Source organism: Pseudochaenichthys georgianus, chromosome 7 (assembly GCF_902827115.2).
Source record: "Pseudochaenichthys georgianus chromosome 7, fPseGeo1.2, whole genome shotgun sequence".
Lineage (NCBI taxonomy): Eukaryota > Metazoa > Chordata > Actinopteri > Perciformes > Channichthyidae > Pseudochaenichthys > Pseudochaenichthys georgianus.
Window position 1 is genome coordinate 15,365,245 of NC_047509.1, and position 21,484 is coordinate 15,386,728.

At 43.2% G+C, this 21,484-nt stretch overlaps 2 protein-coding genes across 2 annotated transcripts in view; both read right to left on the reverse strand.

Annotated features, from left to right (window-relative positions):
• The window catches only part of znf512b (zinc finger protein 512B), a 28,975-nt gene extending 27,151 nt beyond the window's left edge, over window positions 1-1,824 (reverse strand). The window contains exons 1-2 of the mRNA XM_034086371.1: window positions 1,696-1,824; window positions 948-1,167 (exon numbers count right to left, since the gene is read on the reverse strand). The gene's annotated coding sequence lies outside the window, so the exon portion shown is untranslated. The remainder of the gene's footprint in view (window positions 1-947; window positions 1,168-1,695) is intronic.
• Window positions 1,825-2,239: 415 nt separating this feature from the next.
• samd10b (sterile alpha motif domain containing 10b) overlaps window positions 2,240-21,484 on the reverse strand; it is a 54,996-nt gene continuing 35,751 nt past the window's right edge. Inside the window, exons 4-5 of the mRNA XM_034086272.2 lie at window positions 19,960-20,100; window positions 2,240-6,445 (exon numbers count right to left, since the gene is read on the reverse strand). Of these exons, the coding sequence (XP_033942163.1) occupies window positions 6,423-6,445; window positions 19,960-20,100 (164 nt within the window). The 3' untranslated portion in view covers window positions 2,240-6,422. The remainder of the gene's footprint in view (window positions 6,446-19,959; window positions 20,101-21,484) is intronic.

The window sequence follows — 21,484 nt, forward strand, 5'->3', positions numbered from 1 at the left end:
AGAGAGATAAGTACACAAGAATATAGAACGCTCAATTATCAATGGAGAATATATACCTTTGTAATATTTCATTTTGAGTTTCAATACTGAATATGTGTTGTACTTTGTGTACAACACATATTCTGGTTTCCTATGTGACACATTTGGCATTCATAAAATAAGTCTTTAGAAAATAACACTTTTTTTGTTTTGCATGTTTTTAAATAACATTGCAGCTGGTGTTTTGATGAAAGATCATTTCTACAAGTAAACGACAGTCCTACATTCCCATGCATCTAGCTAGACACAACAAAACCTGGGACACCCACTCTCCTCTCACAATCTGCTGACAAACCAACCTGGAAATAAGTATTTTAGCGCGCACGTGGCACACTGCCATGCTTTGTGTGTCAACTACAACAAGGTTACCGTGTTGCCTATTTACAGAGGTGGAGGAAGTACTCAGATCTTAAGTAGAAATAGCACAGTGTAGGAACACTCTCTTACAATAGACCTGTATTCAAAATGTTACTCAAGTAAAAGTACAAAACTACTAGCATCAAAACATACTTAAAAGTAGCAGTAATTATGCAGATTGGCCAAATTGAGGATAATATATATTATATGTTTTGATCATAGTTATTGATGCATTTAGGTGTTATTAAAGCTTGTAAGGGTGCAGCTAGTTGTAATTACTTGTTATACTGCAGGGTAACTATAGTCTTATGTAAGTGTTCACTATATTTCACATCATTAATCCAACTCTGCAAAGTCACATAAATGTCAAAGCCAAAGTATAATATTTACCTCTGAATTGCAGTGGAGTAGAAGTACAAAGTAACAATGGACATACTCAAGTAAAGTACCTCAGAACTGTAGTTAAGTACAGCACTTGAGTAAATGTACAGTTACTTTCACCACTGACTATTTATGTTTCAAAGTAAAAATAAAGAGTCGGCCACACCTACCTGAAGGGTCGTGCAGTCACCCAGCTCTAGGGGCCGGGTGGCCCCGGGTCACCCACGTGAGGGAGGAGGGGGTCAGGAGACAGACACCGAAGTGGGCGTTTTTCCACCAATGTTGTGTTACATGGCAATCACACCTGCTGTTCGTCAACGAGCGGTCACACTGAGGTTGGGGAGCCAGAAATGAAGTGGACAGTCGTCACGGTTATCCAGTCTCCCCACTCTGTGGACGACGACGAGGTGGAAGAAAAACCGGAGCAGGGGAGGAGAAGAGAAATTACATTTAAGTCTGTACATAAAAATAAATCCTGGATACTTTCACCTCATTCCCAGTTTCGTTTTGCCTTGTCCCCCCCCCCCCCCCCCCCCCCCTCCCCTCCCCTCCTTCCCTGCATTAATATGTAGGCTATACCACGAGGCACTTCTTCCACCCCTGTCTTCTCGTTAAACACTCCAGAAATATAAGAAATAGCCAGGAAAAATAGGTAGGTCCTCGAATCCTTGAGGAAAAATATTAGAATACGGGATGGTTTATATAGGCAGTGAAGCAAAATGGCGACTTTATTACGAAGGAGGAGTAAAAAAAAAATCCTTGCGCTGGCTGGAACTAAAGGGAGGCACACAAATAAATGTAGTGCAGTAATTTCGACGGCAGCGAAACACTTGGTTAGAGTAAAAGGAAATGAAGCGAAGGAAAATGAGCAGAAACGCCAAACCTCAGTCGGTTTTGGTACAGTCCTCGGTTCCTTACCTCGGGATTATTTCGGTTTTTTATACGGATATTATCTCGGCGGCCGTGTACAGTATTACAGTAATGTGTGTTGGGTCATGCGCGTATCCACTCCACCTTTGACAGTTGCAACTACAGTCTTGAGGCAATTTGCAAACTCTCGCGTTATTATTATCGATATCGAGTAGATTAATATTGGGGTTTCTGTCTATTAAACTCGCTGCATACCGGCTCGTGCTGCTCTTCCGACGTAACGGCGCTCGTTCCTGACGAAAAAGGGTCAGGGCTGAAATTCCTCAAATCAACCTTCGCCAAGTATTTTAATCTAGTTGCTGCCAAATGTTCTCCCCATGTGTCCTCCAGCTATAGCGGCTTTACCAAATCAGATTAGAGTCCAGGCTGTGGCTATTCGATATCATTACCTTACTGAAGGCCAGGGCTTTAGTCAGTCACGTCAAGTAGCCCTGTCCAAAAACCACTGGAATAGCAATGTGCTTAATAATGAGTTTACTCACATCATCTATTTATAGGCTAATAGATCCCGTAAGTGTTATAGGTTTATAGATAAGAAATGCTTTTATAAGAATCAATACCACAATCCCAAAATTCAAGGTCAATATAGATGTTTTAATCCTATTGATGTTAAATGCACCTCAACACACACAGACCTACAGTCAATACAATATTGGATAATTGCTGTTAGTGGACTACAGGCCATGTGCACACTCCTTGCATCTTCCCATGTAAATATATATTTTTTAATACGTGTTTAACATATGGTTTAAAGCAACATCTTCCTTGTATCACAGCTCATTAAATGAATCATTTATTGCATAATTTCCAACTCACTCGGTTTCAGTAAAACAACAGAAGGTCTCTCTCTTCCTGTATTTGATTGGTGCCATTCGTCATGACCTAATATTTCCTATTAGTGAAAATCATTTAAAACCATGATGTAATGTAGGCTATGTAAAAAAAAAAATCTGAATTACCAGTGGAGGGCAGGAGAGTCTAATTTATGGAATTACATTGACTGTGGTGATGTATACACCCAAGTTTCACGTGTATTTAAGTACATTCAATTTATATTTTGTTGTACTAAAGTATTTAAAGGTATCAACCTCTTAAATTAATTTCCTTAAAGTTAAGGTCCTGTTTTTGCAGACTGCTTTGCTATGTATTTTAGTATACTGTCTCCAAATGTTTAATAATGCCACTGATTTGTATTTGATAAGAATTTCACAGAATACGATAAAAAGTTATTGTATAGTTGAAAATTATAAAATATTTCAAAACACATGTTTTTACTGGCTGTCTTGTCAATATTTGTTTGCATTAAGCTTCCACAAGGGGGCAGTGTTGTCCTGTGATTTGTTTCAAGCAGCTCTAAAATCATATGGGCCCTGTAGCATGTTTTGCACCTTAAATGTGTAGTTGATTTTAATGGCAACGTCATGTGTGTAACTCTCATCTCCTAAAACTTGAAGGGATGATCAGCTGGTTCATGAAACTGAGTCGGAAGGTTTTATTTCACTCTCAACTGAGTGATAACTGCCATTTTTCTGCACTCTCCGCCCAACTGATAAAGTTAAAGCTTCTTGCTCCCTTAAATGGTCGCTGATGAATAGTTCACGCAGGGCCTTGTTTGACCTGTGATAAATCCTTTCACCATGGCAGTAATTTATGTTCCCACTCCTCCTCTGCCGAGTGAACAAAAGTTTTTCAAACTGGCCAGGTGGAGCGGTCTTGCGCCCTAAAAGGCCTTTAAAGAGTCCATCCAGTTGATTGTGTTATTTATCATTTGACCTTTCTAGTGAAAGTTGAGCGAGCACACATGCACTTTTTTCTATACTGACTTGCTTTGTGGTATCCTGAATTTTAACACTTGGGCGCTGGCCTTTATACAGTCTATGGCGCTGGCCATGAAATAACAGTCTTCAGCTGTTTGCGCCACTGAGCAACTCCACTGGAGCAGCTGCTTAAGGGCTGCTCAACAGTAGTTGATGAGAGAGAACGGAGTGTTTCTCATTTTATTTCAGAGCTGTCAGAGGACTGAGATCCAGCTGATCAAAGCCGCTAGCAGTTAACAAGCTAGATGGACAGCCTCTGCATTTTAGAGAATGATAGCGAAAGACAGATTTTCAAAAAGAAAAGACACTTAACAGTAAACAGTAACCAATTAACTGCATCATCCAACCATCTGCTCAGTAGATTTATTCTCTGCCAGGGTTAAGAAGGCCACTGTTCACTGAATCTGTTTATCATACATGTGCTTTGTTATCAACTTGTGAGATGCTTCATGTCTCTCAGTAATTGGATCCCAGTGTGTGTGTGTGTGTGTGTGTGTGTGTGTGTGTGCACGTGCGTGAGTAAGAAGACAGAGACTAGGTAAGTGTGTCTCTTCAGGCAAGCAGCTCCACTTTGAATTTACTGAGTCGAGCACCCTGAATGACAGGTCAGAGCACTGGTGCAAGTTTGAGACCCTTCCTCTATAACAAATATAATTAAGTCACACAATTCAGACTGAGAAAGAGAAACAAGTGCAGCATTTCTTGGATATGGATTGGATATCTAGATCTCTTGGGATTTGAAAAGAGGACATTCTACTTAATTGTGTGCCACAAGTACTGTTTGAGAAAATAAAATAAGGATATCATGCTTAAGATGGTAAGGAAGTTGAATATAGGTTGCTTTTACTAAAAAAAAAAGTTTTAAATGTCATCCCTCAGTGCTTCAATGCCAAGAAGAAGAAACCTGGATTAATTGATTTTTGGATTGTCTAATGATTTATTTTTGATCTGATATTTTTGGAGTTTTCAAATAAACAAAATATCCTTCCCCACAGAGACTTGGCTATTTTTCTCAGAGGACACTCTTTCACTCTCTTATACAATCCGCATTGATGATGGGAACATTGCCATCAAAACAACACATTCTCAAAGACTGGAATACAATATGCCATATTGTTTCACGAGAGGATTAGAAGAACTGATTTCCAAACATTTGGAACAACTTGAAATGTATCAGACATATGTTCTACCTCTTGAAGCTGAAGTACATATTAACTTCTCGTGAAAAAAAAATGAAGTAGACATGTTAAAACTATGATAAAACAGGACCAACAGAGAATCTCAATTAATTTATTCTAAAAAGACAGCTTTCATCATGTCTTCATATCTGTAAAGCAGATAAATATGTTTCTTTTTGCATTTAAAACAGCTCATCAATCATCTGACAAAGTAACTCAAAAATGTTCATATTTACATTACCCAAAAATAATAGTGTTTTTCTCCCTTTAACAGTCAAATACTGACATTACTCAAAGACTCCTCGTCAAAGGACAAATGAAGGTATGTTAGAAGTTTAGGTTATGTTTGTTGAAAGGTTTTTTATCTATTGAGTTTATTTATTTAAGAGACAGAAATGTCTTCATCCTACATAGCTGTCTTCTGCTGTGACCTCAAAGGTGCTTGCTCGAGTTGCTCTGGGAATCTTACATCTGGATAGCTGTCATAGTATTCTATTTTCTGAGCATTTGAAATCAAAGTGTCACACCAGGGACAGACAGTGTGTTGAACAAAACAAAGCCTTGTCCTTTATACTTAGTATTTGTGTGCGAGAGATGACATACAGTATACAGTAGCACACGCAAAGGGCAGAAGCCATGAGGCTGGCAAATGCTGCACAGTAACAGATACAATTTATATTTCTCTCAGCAGACACCAATACTTGCATCTCAATTTTTCTATCCCATACAGTGCTGCTCATCTCCACCTTTTATCATTCAAGCTATTGCTTAATAAAGCATCGACAGTTGGTGTTTATCATATTCTGTGTCCTCTGGATCCATTCCATTAATAAAGACTAAGGTACTGGTACTGTGTACGTAGATTAATATGTTATTCTACAACATACTCTATATATGTTTCTAATTTCTTACTGCAGATTAGTTGCAATACAAACAAACGGATTGTTGGAATGACATTCAGCTTAAAGTGTTATTGTTGATGCTGATTCTGAACACCTATATTTCCAAAAGTTAAGTCCTAAGGGAAATGTGAGTGTGTCCTGTGGATGAAGAGTTTATTTAGATTATATTGGCTTGAGTCCAGATCAGCTGTAATTCTTAGTGAACAGGTTTTGGTGATACAGTTTCAAAAGGAGTTTGATTTAAACTGAAGGTCAAATGGCCACATGCTGGCATTGCGTGTAATATAAGTCATCATCCTCATGTTTTCAGGACCACTTAGCTTAAGGGTTAAGGTTATATAAATCAATGCCAATGAGTGATTCATGTAATGACCTTAACCACAAGAGAGAGGAAACAACTTGAATCCTGGTTGTGCACATGACATGTAACAGCAAATAATAAAATAAATCCAAGTGTTCTTCTGAAAAATGTCCGATCCAAATGTGACATGAAACCAAGAGGAGATTTGCTGCGATCAAGCATATCCCAGTGACAGGCCTACATCATCACTAGGGTTGTGAATCTTGCATCTTATCACAATGATACAGTGGGTACCCCTGCCTTGAGCAGGGCTTTGTCTCTGTCTCAGTGTCTGTAAACCAAATTGGCCGCCTTGAATGAGAATCCTCCAGACTGGTTGGCATCTGGTCTATAGGCTCGTCCTTTCCCCTTTCACTCTGCGATTCTCCGCTCACATATCTGAAGACAGCAGCTCTTCCACGGCTCCTAGAGATGTATTGTGACAGGGGATGAAGGAAAGGGCTGCCAAATGGATGAGCTAAGAAAAGTTTCCAAAGGAGGCTGCAGTGAGATGAGAGAAAAGAGGGGGTACATTATTAGGATTCACAAAGATGGAAAAAACTGAGGTGAAAGTGCAGAGATAGTGTGCTCTTTTCATGCCCTATTGTAGCCTCATTGCATGGTCAAAATGCATTGGTCTGTCTCTGTTAATGCACTATAAAATTCTTGGAACACATCCTGCCTTGAAAGCACATCTGAGAGAGAGTTTGGGCTTCATATCCTCCCTGAATCTGTGTGTGACACCTTACTCCCCCAGACTCTGTTAGCCATCAAACAAGTAACCAGTGTGGCTGTCCTCTCTTCAGCCCCGAGCCTGAGACCTGAAAAACAAAATGACATTCCCAGAACAAATGACCATCTTCTAAAAAGGGTTAAATTAATAATCTTTTTTCTCAAAGCAAGGTTACACCTGTGAGTTGGATGTAGAAGTGTCATAATCAATATAGATGTTTTTCTTTTAAAGTAAATTCAGATTGAACACAGTAAAAAAATGTAAATTATTGTGTCCGTCCAAAAAAAAAAAAGTATTTATAGTGAAAATCACCCTTGAATGATGGGATGGTAGACTAAAAGCTTTAGGAATCCAAACTACAACATATAATAAGTACCCTGTTTCAAGATTGATGCAAAACAAGTGAAATGTGATCTTTTTAGAGAGATTTAGAAAAAAAAAACCCACTTCTGGGGTCATTTGGGTGGATTTTCCATATCTCTGGCCCCCCTTGCTCGAATTTGCTGATTGACATCTCGTTCTAACCATCAGAGCCATTGGAATCGAGGGGAACTCCCACATAGTCCTTATTTGGTAATGTGTGTGTGTGATACTGCCGCATAGCCAAGACCGGAAGCTGCGATAACTCTGGTGGCAACCATTAGCAGCTAACTTTTACTCTCCGATTTTTACATAAAAATGAAATTATGGATTATAAATAAAAAAAAATATTACACAGAAACATTATCAACCTATGGATTAACCGATTCAGCCGCGTTATTTCTCGTTTTAATGCCATTGAACAAGTCTTTTGATCAGATTGACAGCTACGGTGAGACGATCTCCCGTAAAAGCTCCGTAAAGGTACGTGTTGTGATGTCTGTGTTTGCTTCCCCTGTCGCGAGTTCGGATCCCTCAGTGATGATATACCTAAATAATCTGTGGAACCTCAGCTTTAATCGGATATCTTGTATGTGCAGCTACGATAAGTAATAAGGGTATCTTTTATCTTGAGTTCTGTGCCAAAGTGCGTTAGCATTTTTTGCTCAGGGGTCATTTAGATGCTTCTTATGAGACTTTTGTCTTGGTAAAAATGGTTTGTATCGTCAGTTAGCTGAGATTATTCCCGTTAATCTGGTATAACACATTAATAGGTTCATAAATATTAAGATCCCCTGGGACACAGTGTCGTAAAAAGAAAGAAAAAAAGGACCCGTCGAGGGGGACCTTGGGGCTTAACAGGTTAACACTCTGCACTCAATCACAGAGCAACTCCCTTTCTAATAGAAAAAACAATAATTTAGCATGAGAAATAGCTGACTGAAGTAGGAGAGTAATGTTGTGCGTGAAGATTGCGCCTGCCGTTAATGTTGGCAGAGTGACAACAAAATAATGACATAAAAGACTGTTAAAGGAAAAGCCTAAACTGTCATCAATATAAAGATGTTTAGTAATCACATAACAGAGATTTTCTTTAAAAAGTGTAATGTTTAAGCACAGGGGTATTGCTAGATTCCCTATATCTATACATCTGACAGTATATGCTTCCAATACATCATTCTTGTAGCGCTCTGTGTGTACAAAAGGACGGAAATGATGACATTAAGCGAATCAGCATGTAATAAAAGTCCTTTCTTCCTGAATGTCATTATCTCCTGTCTGATATGGAAACAAGAGATGCAACCAGGAGCTTTCCCTGACAACGAGCCAGTTCGTTCTATCCTGAGATGACACTAGGAGTCGGCGGGAAGCAGACTTTCTCCCAGACTGTTGGCATTTCAGCTCTAAGCCACCCTCTCCTGAAAGCCCAGGAAGACGCGCCACCTGTCTCTAGACACAGACAGATGTAACGCGGCACCGGAGTGAACCTGAACCAGGAAACGACAGAGAGTCACTAATATGACTAGAGACTTGTACAGACACAGAGAAAACAACTTCTCTGATGGGAAACCTTTTAAATGAGCTCCCGATGGAGTCATCACAGCCTAGGTGCACCAGAGGAGGAGTGGATAGGAAAGCAGAACCCAGGCAACATTTGAGGTGAAGAGAAATGTCATGTTCCTTCTTTTTTTCTGTCTGTCAAGCTCAGAGTTGTATTCATATTTTAATTCAGAGCTGCAGTTCAGCTGGCAGGCGCCACATGAGTAAAGCTCTGCAGCGACGGGTAACATCACAGGAGCAACAAGGTTACCAAGACAAATCTCCCCCAGCAACCAAGGTGCTGCCGTCAAGATATCTTTGATTTAGGGTAGGGGTCAAAGGTTTGTCACAATGTTCCAGCTTATAAGCACAGAAATCCTGAAACATGGCATATGGCTACAAACAAAGGCATAGAATAACTTTGATGAACATTGGATTTGTTGAGAAGGAAGAATGGACTGACAGTTTATTGTAAAGATACACCAACAACCAGAGGCTGAGCAGAAGAAGGAGGGCAAGTCCCCCTGGGTTCTGACCTGAATCTTCCCTCCCAAAGCTTTCCAGATGTTACAACAACCCCTGCATGGTTCACACTGCCCCAAGAGAGCTATGGCTCCGGGGCGTGGAAGACATCATCCTTACCCCTCACTGAATAACTGATAAACACTGCTTATCCTGCTGAAAATACATGACATACTGTAGGTGAAGAAATAATACAAGATACTGTACATGCACTATATCTGCTTTCACAACCATAAACCGGTTGAGGAAAAGAGGAAATAAAGAATATACTGTGCAACAATGCACTGTAAACTATAGAATATTTACACTTGCAAAAAACTTTGATTTGATCTAATGTGAATATCATCTATGCATTATTTATTCAACTTTACTTAGTAAGTTTTGTTGTTCAAGCAGGACCTAAAACTTTGCTGTATGTTTCAAAGGATTGTTATACAAGCATCTATGTTTTTAGTTTCAAACACTAAGCCCCTGTTGAGTTGAAAGGTGGCTGCAAAAGTTTCTTAGAGTTACAACAGGGGGCCAAAAGTTCTTCAGGAAAAATGCATCCCACTAAAGGCAAATAGGACGGTTGCTATTCAGAGTAAAGATTGAAAACAATCAAAATGTACTGAGTGCAGTATGAGTTTACTCTTGCGACTCTCTCCATTTCATATGAAAAAACTCTAAGAAACTTTTGCAGTCACGTCCAAAATGAAGTAATGAAATAAAATGAAAATAAGATGTGATTCAGATTTTCTGCTCCTTTCAGAAAATGTCTACTGAACAACTCTGTGTAGAACATCAAATTCATAAAAACACGTTTCCATTCATGGAGTCTAGTGCTAGAGAAGCCAGCGAGAAATACCCCATGGACAGCATTCTCAGAAGTGATCTGATAAAATATAATTAAAATGTTTTCATGTGCTCTTCAGAGCCTGAGGCTACTTCAACAGACAACAAGCACCAAACCTAAGAAGTCACAGCAGTAAACCTCAAAGGGGTACTGCAGTGATTTAGTGTTGCACTTCTATTCATGAGACAGACAAAAGAAAAGAATACTTTTGGAGATTATAAAAAAATGCAGTCACAGACATGCATTTTGGGGAATTCTTACTCATCTTTTGTGTGGAGAACAACATTTTCAACAATCATTTTCAAGAGAAGAACTGTGATTCCATGTTGAGTGTGAAATGCTATTACAGTGCTTCGAGCTAGTGAGCCTGCTCCAGACAGATTAGCATGGAGCGGAAAGTATGGGACCACAGGAGGTGATGAAAATCAGACCATGCCTTCTTTCGCTATTCCAGCTTAACCTATTTACCCGTCTAATTTCTTTATAATATGTCGATCTCTACACCTGTTTTTTCTCTATCTTTACACATCTCACCTCTATTCACAGTTGTGTCCTCTTTTTGTGTGCTAGCTATTCTTCCTGTTCTTTCCTCTCCTATAGAGTGGCGAAGTCCCTCCCTTTCCGGGGGAGCTCCATGGGACCTTATTTCGGAAAATGTATGTATTGAAGTCAATGGAGAGAGAAAGATTATCTTTCGATCCCGTTTCAATTGTGCCACGAATTACACATATGATGTTTGTCAATTTAAAAGATAATTTTGTGAGTCAATTTGTTTTAAATGTGTCGTAAAACTGTGGAGTAACACTTTTTTTGTGTGAAACCGCTCACTGAACTATAAGTTACTTACGTAACCCCAGTCTCAGAGTAACATCAAGTGAGATGTCTCACTATGGGATGCGCCTCATCGCGGAGCAAACAGAAGCATCATTCTCATTACGCCAATCCTGATTGGCTGGTGATCTTGACGTCAGCGTCAGGGGAAATCACCCCCTATAAGTAGCTTGCGCCACAACGCATGCGTCATTCAAAATAAGCACCTCTTCTCGCTTCACCATAGCAAGGAGGGCCGTCTGGTGAGACATCTCACTTCATGTTACTCTGAGTGCTGGGGTTATGTAAGTAACCTATAGTTCTCATTCATAACACTCCGTTCGATGTCTCACTATGGGATATTGTAGCTCCCGTATTGCTAGACGAGCTTATCTCGAAGATCACCGATCATCCAGAATTTAACAGGTGGAGTCCCGACTCAACAAGGTGCCCAGCACTGCTCGGGCCACGCTTGGAGCGGAGACATCTAGCCTGTAAAAGCGTACAAAAGTGAGCGGCGAGGACCTGCTTGCCGCTGCACAGATGTCTTGGATGGAAACACCCTTGAACAAAGCCCAGGATGTAGCCAGGCCCCGAGTCGAGTGAGCCCGCAGACCCGAAGGTGATTGCAAATTCTGACTCGTATAGGCCAAAGCAATTGCCTCCACAATCCAGTGGGAGAGCCATTGCTTAGTAACAGGCTTGCCCTTGTGAGGGTTAGCCCAGGACACGAAGAGTTGGTCATTAAGACGAAGCTCCTTTGATCTGTCCATATATGTGTGTAAAGCCCGGACTGGACACAACAGATCCTGCTGCTGCTCCCCGGAGGACACCAGCGGCGGAGGAAATGCCTCAATGTCAATTGGGGTACACGAACCAACCACCTTTGGTGTAAAGGCAGGGTTGGGCTTCAACAACACTCTCGTTTGCCCTGGGGCGAACTGAGTGCATGAGGGATGTACAGACAGTGCATGGATATTGCTGACCTGCTTGGCAGATGCCAGGGCCAGTAACAGAACTGTCTTGAGTGACAGATGTTTCATGTCAGCTCCTTCCAGGGGTTCAAATGGGGTCATTCTGAGCCCATTCAAAACCACTGCCAGGTCCCATAAGGGCACCAGCGACCTGGAGCTCCCTTCATAAAATGGCAGACCAAAGGATGTTGGCTAGCCGTCTTACCCTCAAAGCCCACATGGCATGCAGCAATAGCAGCCAGGTACACCTTGATCGTGGAGAAAGCTCTGTGTTTATCAATCAAGTCCTGTAGAAATGATAAAATCACCCCGACAGGACATTGAAAAGAGATGTGCCCTTCTTGAAGGCACCACTCCTCAAACACCCTGCACTTACAGTCGTAAAGAGACCTGGTGGAGGAAGCTCTCGCACTCTGAATAGTGTTAATCACCTTCTGAGGGAGTCCCACTGTATTCAGATTGTACCACTCACGGGTCAGGCCCATAGTGCCATGGCTGCCCGCACAACAGCTGATATATCTCCGCCAGCCCGTACGTTGCGGGCTAGGGCGGAAACATCAGAGTAAGTGTGTGGCGTTGCTCCTTCACTCTGGCCAGAGTTGGGGGTAACAGAGCCAGGGGTGGGAATGCGTACAGAGGACCCGGAGGTCAATCGTGTACAAGTGCGTCCCCGCCTAACAGTGCGTTTAAAGAGAACAGCTGTCATTGAGCATTTTTTCTTTATGCGAACAGATTTAACGCGGCTCCACCGTAACGCACCCACAGCGGACTCACGATCCTTGGATGAGGAGTCCAGTCTGCATAGAGTGGTGCACCTCTGGACAGTAGTTCTGTCCCGAGGTGCATCACTCCCGGTACCTGTGTCGCTCTCAGAGAGAGGAGACGTCTGCCGCTCCAAGGGATCAGTTTGTGTGCCAGTGTGTGTGACTGGAGACAATGCAACCTCCCTTGGCGGTTCATACACGATATCGTGTTGTCTGTCCTCTGGAGAGAGAACCTCTCTCTCCAGAATATGGGTTGACTCTCTCTGGGCTTGTGAAAACAGATAATGTGTAACTGTTTTGAGAAACCCAGGCAGATGTCGTGAGTATCTCCTGCTGTATGCTCCTTACGGCCCCTACACACGGCGGCGTGCGTTGCCGCTTGGCGGTGGGCGTGTCTTGAGCTTGGGGAGTCAACGCGAGCAGCCCGACCAACAACCAACCACATGAATGTCCCGCCCCGGACATACAAAGCAAAGCATTCATGCTACATCCATGATGGCTAAATATACTGTCTATGCTTGCTAGCTGTCCATTCAAACGAAATACACTGGATATAAACTCCCCAAACAAGCGAAAACCTACCAGTTTCCCCCACTGTCTCTGCCACCTCCCCCCATGCCTGGCTCCTCCGGTTTGTATCCCTGTATGTTCCCTACCGCCACGATCATTTTCTCCTCCTTTTGTTCATATATGGGAAATAACTGCGGTCTGGCTCTCCCAACATACACCCGGTTTGATTGGCTACTGCTTGTACTGTCAGATTTACATACGAGGGATTTGATTGGCTGACGCCTCCGTCGAGGCGGCAAAAGTAGAACATTGCTCTACTTTTGCAGCGAGCACCTCGAGAGAAGCTACACTTTGCTCCCACAATGCAGTTCGGCGAATCGTGACGTCACCCCATTCAAAGTGAATGGGCAGAAGCGTTGAAGCGGCAACGCACGCCGCCGTGTGTAGGGGCCGTTAGAGCCAGCTGAGATGTCACGCTTACGGCTCCAGCCGGCACTGCGCATGCGCGTGACGGTGGTGCCCTTAAAGCCCCAGCCGGCACTGCGCGTGGCGGTGGTGCTTTCACAGACCCGTCAATAATCCGCCTTTTGAGAGATGCCGTAGCTGCTCTCAAAAGGGGAAAATTGGCGGGCTGTTTATTGGTTTTATTGATTTTCTTTTCATCTTTTTGAGCTGCGCCCTCGGCATGAAGCCTGGATGCGTCAGCGGCAAATGTTTTATGACAGAGGAATCAATCAACGTGTGACATGTGTTTGTGCGGACTTGAGGATGGTGTTTAGGCATCTCTCGAGGTGGCGGGAACACATTCACGAAGGGAAGAAGGAGGGGTTGTCACGCCGCTCGCTTCTTCTTCCTCAACTGCTGGCCGAAATTCTGGGTTGGCTGAGCCTGAGCTGCAGCCGGAACCGGAGAATTTCTAGGCCAGCTTGCCCTTGTCTCCAGCCCGGGCTGGGGACTCGGGGTGGGCTGCTGCCTCTGCGTCTTCGGTGCTTTAAACCGAGCAGAGTTCGAGGCAGCCTGGGCAGAGGACTGCTGCTGCGAAAGCAGCGGCTGGACCCTTCGAGGGAGGCAGAGGTGGAGTGCCTCGTCCTCCCTCTTTTTCATCTCACACCTCCTTTGCATGGAGGCGAGAGCGGAGCCGAAAATTCCCTCGGGAACGATGGGCATATCCAGCACATCCTCCTTTTCCCGGTCTGGGAGAGTGGTGAGGTTGAGCCATCTCGCTCTTTCCTGCACCACCATGATCCCCATTGCCTTGCCCGTGGCCTGGACGGCGCAGCGTTGGACACGGAGACAAATGTCCGTGACCGCTGCCATCTCGTCCAGAGTGGCTGCCCCCGGGTTACCCGACAGGTCCTCGCAGAGCTCCGCTTGGTAGGCGGTTAGCAGCGAGGACACATTCAGGGCCCTGGCGGACAACGCTGCAGCGTCATTGCTGACTGAAAACGGTCCGACTTTGCTGGCAGCGTGGGGTTCCTGCTTGGTGACGGGCCCACCTTTGGTAGAAGGTGAGCCGCTACCAGCGGTTCCATGGGCGGCATGCGGAGCAGGCCGAGCTTCTCCATTCCTTCGCAGTCTAGGGAGGAGGCACCCTGGATTGGGACCTTGTTGCTGAAGGGCCGGTCTCTCCACGAGACCGACACTTCATCCAACATTTCCGGGAAGACCGGGAGGAGTTGCCTCTTTTTGCCCGCTGCTTGGGGAAGGTGTTTCCCCTCGTAGCGGGACCTGGAGGTCTCCTTGGCCATTTCAGGCCACGGAACGTTGAGTCTGACCGCAGCGCGTTTGCACACGGCCTGCAGGTCCATGCTCAGACCGGGCGAAGCTGGTGCGCTATCGCCCGGGAGAGCAGCACTTGCCTCAGGCTTTGCAGCCTGAGCCGGTGACATGAAGGTGTCCTCTTCCTGTTCATCCGATTCGGACAGGAGGAACGCCAAGGCGTCCTCCTCTTCGTCCTCCTCCTCGTAGTCCAGCCCGAGGACATCCTCCGCGGGTGAGACCATGGTGAGGTCTAACTGGGAGCCCCAGCTTGGTGGAGCGCGGGAAACCGTTCCCGCGTGTCTTGCCGTCACCGGGTCCCGGCCTGCCAGGGCGTGGGATTCCGGTTCTATAGCAGATAGTGAGCCCCAGACCGACACGGAGAGGGGTTCACTCTCTGTGGCGGACGCCCCCATGTCTTGACTGCCGGCCGGCAGGTCCATGGACATGGGGGGGGTCCTGTTCCGACAGGCTAGCTTGTCTTGCTAACCATCGGCGGAGGCTCTTAACGGTGAAGCGGACACAATGTCCGCATGAGCCGGGGTTGTCGATCGCGCCTCGGGCGTGTTCCAGCCCGAGGCAGGACGAACAGACCTGTCGAGCCACCGAGTCCCTGACTCCTCTGGTGTGAGGGAGAGGGGCGTCCATCTTGGTCGCCTCGTGGCGTGGAGAGGGCCCGCTCTCGACAGGTGGGACGGGAGAAAAAGGTATTACCACCTTGTCCTTAATCCGGAGAAAAAGGACGGTGTGGGTCTTTTATTCCCGGAGAATACTGACTGGTGTGGCAGTATGCTCCTTTTTAAATCCTTTTCCCCTCCGTGGAGAGGAGAAAATAAAAAACTTCCTCGCTACCGTGGTGTCGGTAGAGAGGGAGCGAGCTAGCAACAGGTGTGCTGCTAGCTTAAAAAAGCAGACCTACCTTACTTTCCCGGGAAGAGAAGGGCGAGGTCGATTTTAAATACTAACAGCGTTAGTACTACCGTCTTCCTGCGAAGCAGAAGGAGTAGCCGGCGAGCGCCCGTCGACCGAAATGGGTATTTGGGTTCAGTCTGTGGACAGTGAAGCTTGCCCGGCTACTGTGAGATGTGCTCTGAAGCGAGAAGAGGTGTTTGAATGACGCATGCGTTGTAGCGCAAGATACTTATAGGGGGTGATTTCCCCTGACGCTGACGTCAAGATCACCAGCCAATCAGGATTAGCGTAATGAGATTGATGCTTCCGTTTGCTCCGCGATGAGGCGCATCCCATAGTGAGACATCGAACGGAGTGTTATGAATGAGAACTACATCTCACGTCTCGCACCACACACCAAGACGGCCGTCATGTTAGCACATTTCACTTCTTTCTTTCAGAATGAGGTGAAAAGTATTAAAAGAGGTGAAAATCACTACAAGTGTGGGCATGTTGAGAGCTGTACATACAGAAAAGGGGAGTTAGTCGGTTCCGTAAGAGCCAGCATGCGGGACCGGGATTCTGGGATTTGTAGTCTTTCTAGTTGCGTATTTTTCATAGTCTTATATTTCAACAGTTTTAAGACAAACTGTGACTTTTTTGACATGGAAATAATTTTTTAAGATTGACAAACATCATTATGTGTAATTCATGGCACAATTCAAACGGGAACGAAAGATAAGTTTTCTCTCTCCATTGACTTCAATAGCCTACATCATTTTTCCGAAATAAGGTCCCATGGACCGGAAGTAGATGGCCGTGACTTCGCCTCTCTATTAAAATCATCTCTCATGTGTTTTAGTTCACTTTTCTATCATTTGTCCTTATCATTTTGTATTTTATATTTTCAAAAGGAGTTAGAGAGATATCAGGAGAGCTCACACTGCTTGTAAAGGTTTAAGAAATCACAGAAAAGAGCTTTTAGAAAGCTCCCTGAGTCTTGCAAGGGTCGTGTTGAATCGTGCCATCACAGCTCAGATCAGAGAAAAAACACATATCACATTCAATCTTATTTGTATTTTCATCTTCCTTTCAACAGTTATTGTGGGATCAATATTTAATCTTTGGTAAATCCATTGCAGATTAATCAGACCTGACAGGCAGTATGACACAAGGCTCCACTAAATCACACCAGAATTGAAAATGTATTGGGAGAATCTTTCAGGGACAACAGCTAAAAGTGTGTGTTAGGTTACAGTTTGAACTGCTTTAGTTATTGTGCGAAGAGTGGCGTCTTGTTTCTCAGCTCCAGCCCTCATCCCTCCACTTCACAATCACCATCGCTTCTCTAAACAGATCACTTTTCTTGTTGAAACATCATCTTTTCTAACAAAATCAGCACAATTATTGTTTCTTAATCTTACAGTCTCTCAACCACAGCAATGCTAGTAGCTCTGTGAAGCTGCACAGTTTACATGCTCCATGTTTACTCTCTCAGTTTAGCATATGTTTTTACACAATTTGGCTAACTTTCTTTAGTTTTACAGATATGTTAGAAAACTAAATATTGGTCAAATGTAAATGCTGACCAGAGGATGGCGCTGTCACGACCATTCTCAAAGTTATTACAATTCATTGTGGTTCTGAGACATTTGAGTCAAAACCGCAAATATCATGGGATGATAGCTAAGAAAAGTCAATGGAGCCCAAAAGCCATAGAGTTCATCCTCTGGGGACCATTAATGTCTGTTTAACAGTTTTAAGAAATCTATCAATAGTTGCTACGATTTTTCAGTCTGGAACAAAGTTGTAGTCAAACTCACATTTCCATCCCCATAGCCACTTTGCAATTTGCCATAATCATGCTGGGTTTAAGTTGTTTAAAGGTATAGCGATGCAGAGACGAATAAGCCTGACGCTTGCATAAACTTTGCTGAAGTGTCAGTTGTCATGCTGTAGTAGATAATGACAGGACAGGTCATAATGTTTTTTTTTCATGTCCACACTCAGACTTTTATCCTCTCTGCCCTCACCCAATACCGTATCACCACCTCATCACACTCAGCAGTTAAAACAACCCTCATTATCACCGCTGCAGCTGCTTCACACCATCCTTCTTTTATCACCTCTGAATACCCTCCAACCCTGTGAACCTCAGGTGTTTTATAAGGCCACCAAATTAGCTTGCCTTTATAGCTTAGAGTCAGAGCCTGGTGAACTGGCAAATTGCATTTCTCTATTAATAGAAGTGTCCGACAACTTTTTAATTATTTCTCCTTACTAGTCAATTGCATTCCATCCCTCAATTTAATTCAGTTTGATTAAATTTAACATGCTTGATTGGCATGAATGCAATGGAAAGTTTGAGAGGAATGAGCAAATACGAAAGAGATTAGACAATAAATTAGCACTGAGGGAGTTAGTTCTGGTGATCCAATATTTAAACATTAAGTGACAAATAAAACTGGTCAGGTACCTTTGCTGCATACCATCCCAATTTGTCCATCATTAAGTTTCTCTCACTTTCTTGAGAAAGTTTGAGGCAGAAATGCTAAACGTTTATGCAAAATAGTCAGTTTCAACTGTGTTTTTCAGCATCATCATTAGCTCAAAGAAAGGGTGATTTGTGTGTGGTCTTTGTTAATGTCGATTATAATTGAATAACAGCCCAATTAAGTCCTTCATATATTGGCTGTTCTTCTATGACTGCCAATCGTATTCTGTAATTGCAATTGGAGATTCAAGTGGTTCTAATCAAAGGCCTTTGCAAATGTAAGAATCAATAACTTAACGTCCAGTATCTGTTTTTTGTTCATCATTCAGACAGATAAGGATTGTTCTTTGATTGCAGTAGTTATTTTCCTAAATTGTTCTATTAATATTGTATATCATGCTATTCAATGTCTTCGGATGAATTTATTATATTTCTAAATGTCAGCTCACAGTCAGGAGCCCATATCTATGACATGCCAAGTCTCCATAGATCTCAGGTTTGTAGGACTAGGTTTCTTATCTTTTAAATCGTATCTACCGATCTCCGTCTTCCTCACCCTCACTTCTCATTTTGCTGTGGGGTTGTGGAGCTCTCTCAAAATCTCTGGCTCCATACACTGTTGATGTTGTCACTACAAAATACGTTCAGGTCCCAAAGGTGGGTCATGGATAGATTAAAATGGGCATCAAACCAAGAGTTCTTTATATCATTTCTGTCAAGCTTTTATCTCCACGCAGACTGTGAATGATCAGAAAATGAGAGTGTGAGCATGACAGATTGCAAAGACCACTTCATTTACTTGTTTGAATGAAGCCGGTGATTGTAAGAGCCCTCACATTATCAGTTCATAATGAACAGTTGGTGGCATAAACACGTCATTGCACTGCATTTAAAAAATGCTTCTATTTATGTCAAGACAGATTGCACAATTTGGAGAACATTTTTAAGTACTTGTTCTCATTTAATTATTTTTGCAGAAAATGTTCTGCACTCCATGGTGCTCCATGAATAAGGAGAGAGCAGACAAAACCTCCAGACATTAGTTTGAAAACTGAATTACTGATGTACATTGGAAACCACTAAAGCATGCTGCACATCCCTTCCTTCAAGACATGAGCTCATGATGCTGCTGCTGATAAAAGGTCATGATCATGAAGATTATTGTCCCCAAGTAATAAGGGAGTAAAAAAGCTGGAAGCCAAAGAGCATTTGACACAAATGATGAAAAAAATACAAGACACTACTCATCCATCAAATTATTAAATATGACTTAATAAGTGTTTAATACCATTGAAAAGTCAATACAATTTTTACTTATAGTAGACTTCTCCAAAAGATAACCCCTGTGTATCTATCCAGGAACTTTTGGTTGACCTTTCATTGCAAAACTGAATGATTTAAACTTTGGAAATCCAGCACGAGAGGAAGGAGATTGTGTGGAAATGTAACTTTGATGAGTTGCCTAGCCATGAATGAACATGGACAACAATCACCAACAACAAGCACAACGACAGCTGAAACAGGTTTGCAAGAAGAAAATTGCTGAATCAAGGTCAGTGGTGATTGACTGAGCCATTTATTGATGGCTGGATAATAAAAGTGTTTACCAAAGCCATCGTTCAGCGGCAAGGCAGCAAATCAAGAGCTCAATAAAGCCCCACGCAGCCACAAACAATTGCACTTCCATGTCCAACTCCACGTATGTCACGGTAGGAGCGCGTGGTCTCAGACTCCCTCCACCCAATTTAGCCAAATTGCTCTCTACTTTCCTTCCTTCCACACACACACACACACACACACACACACACACACACACGATACTTACTTCTACTAAGGATCTGCAGATTGCGGACCTCTTCTCTGACCTGCAGCTGGAGGACTTGTTGGAGGACCTCCTGCCTCAGCGTCTCCTGGACGATTCCCATCCTCTCTAGCTTTTCCCCGTTCAAACGAAGCAACGCCCGTCCTGCAAGAGGAGAGCAACATAAATAAAGTTCCTCCTCTTACTTCATAAAATAGGCATCTTTACATGCAATTTAATACATTGTTATACAGCAAAAATAATACTATAAGAGCATGGTAATACAATTTAGCATGTGTATTTGTCATTAAGAACATTTCATAAGATATACTTTTTCAGAAGACATAAAACAGCAGTAGGCAAACTTCCAAGTGCGCCAGACTGGATACAGAAATAATATATTAAATAAATCTATATGTATACTAATATATTGGTCAAATTGAGATAACTCAACTTTATTGACACTGCTCCCCGGGCGCCGTTCAAAATGGCAGCACACTGCTCCTAACACCAGGATGGGTCAAATGCAGAGAAACAATTTCCCCACGAGGGATTAATAAAAGTCCATCTTATCCTGAAGATCTATGTGTGCTACCGTTTACCTTTGGATTCAATGTTAGGATTCAATTACCTTGTACAGTTGCACTTGCATTCAAGATAGACTAAACTCCCTGGTGTTATAATATGATAATATATAATCAGTGGTCATCCACTGTTAACTGATTCTGCAGATGCATTTCAAAAATATGCAACCCTGTATGAATGTGAGGACTAAGCTATTGCATGTGTGAAGAATGTGTTTGCAGATATGCGTGGGTGCGTTTATGCTGGAGATTTACCATGTGATTTCCATGCATACGGTGTGTATTTCCTGGTTAGCACAATTTAGTACAATAAAAAGTCTGCCACTTCTCTGGGGCCTCATTTATAAACGGTGCGTACGCTCAAAAGATGGCTTACGCCAGTTTCTACGCAATGTGTGCGATTTATAAAAAACAAACTTGACGGGAAAATGTGCGGTCCTCGGTCCTCCACGCAAACTCTGACCCATGCGTATACGCACAAAAAAGGGAGACGAGAAACTGCGACACCGTTGGCAGAAGGAAGAATGGAGAGAAATATGTGAAAATAATACCATAAATAAAATGTTACCTCTCATGTACGAGCATGGTTTTATACTATCATGTTTAATCATGTTTTATGCCGTTTGCTAAGACTTGATAAGTCGCTCATAAAACACAGGAGGTATGGAAACTAAGAACAGTACACTATATATTTGGTAGATTTGGCAGCTGATATAACTCAACACATTATTTCCACAATAATTTATTTCCTTTAACTGGTGGATATTGTGGTGGAGCTGCGGGGGGGGTTAAGACGCACAGGCTGCAGTGAAGACGCTGCGCACAGCTGATTGACAGCTGGAACACAAACCACCACGTCAAAACATAAACATGAATTGACTCCACTCCGCAGGGATCCCCCGATACTTTCTCATCATGGGGGCGGTCTCCCCCGGCAGACACACTGCCCCACTGCCTGAGGAAGG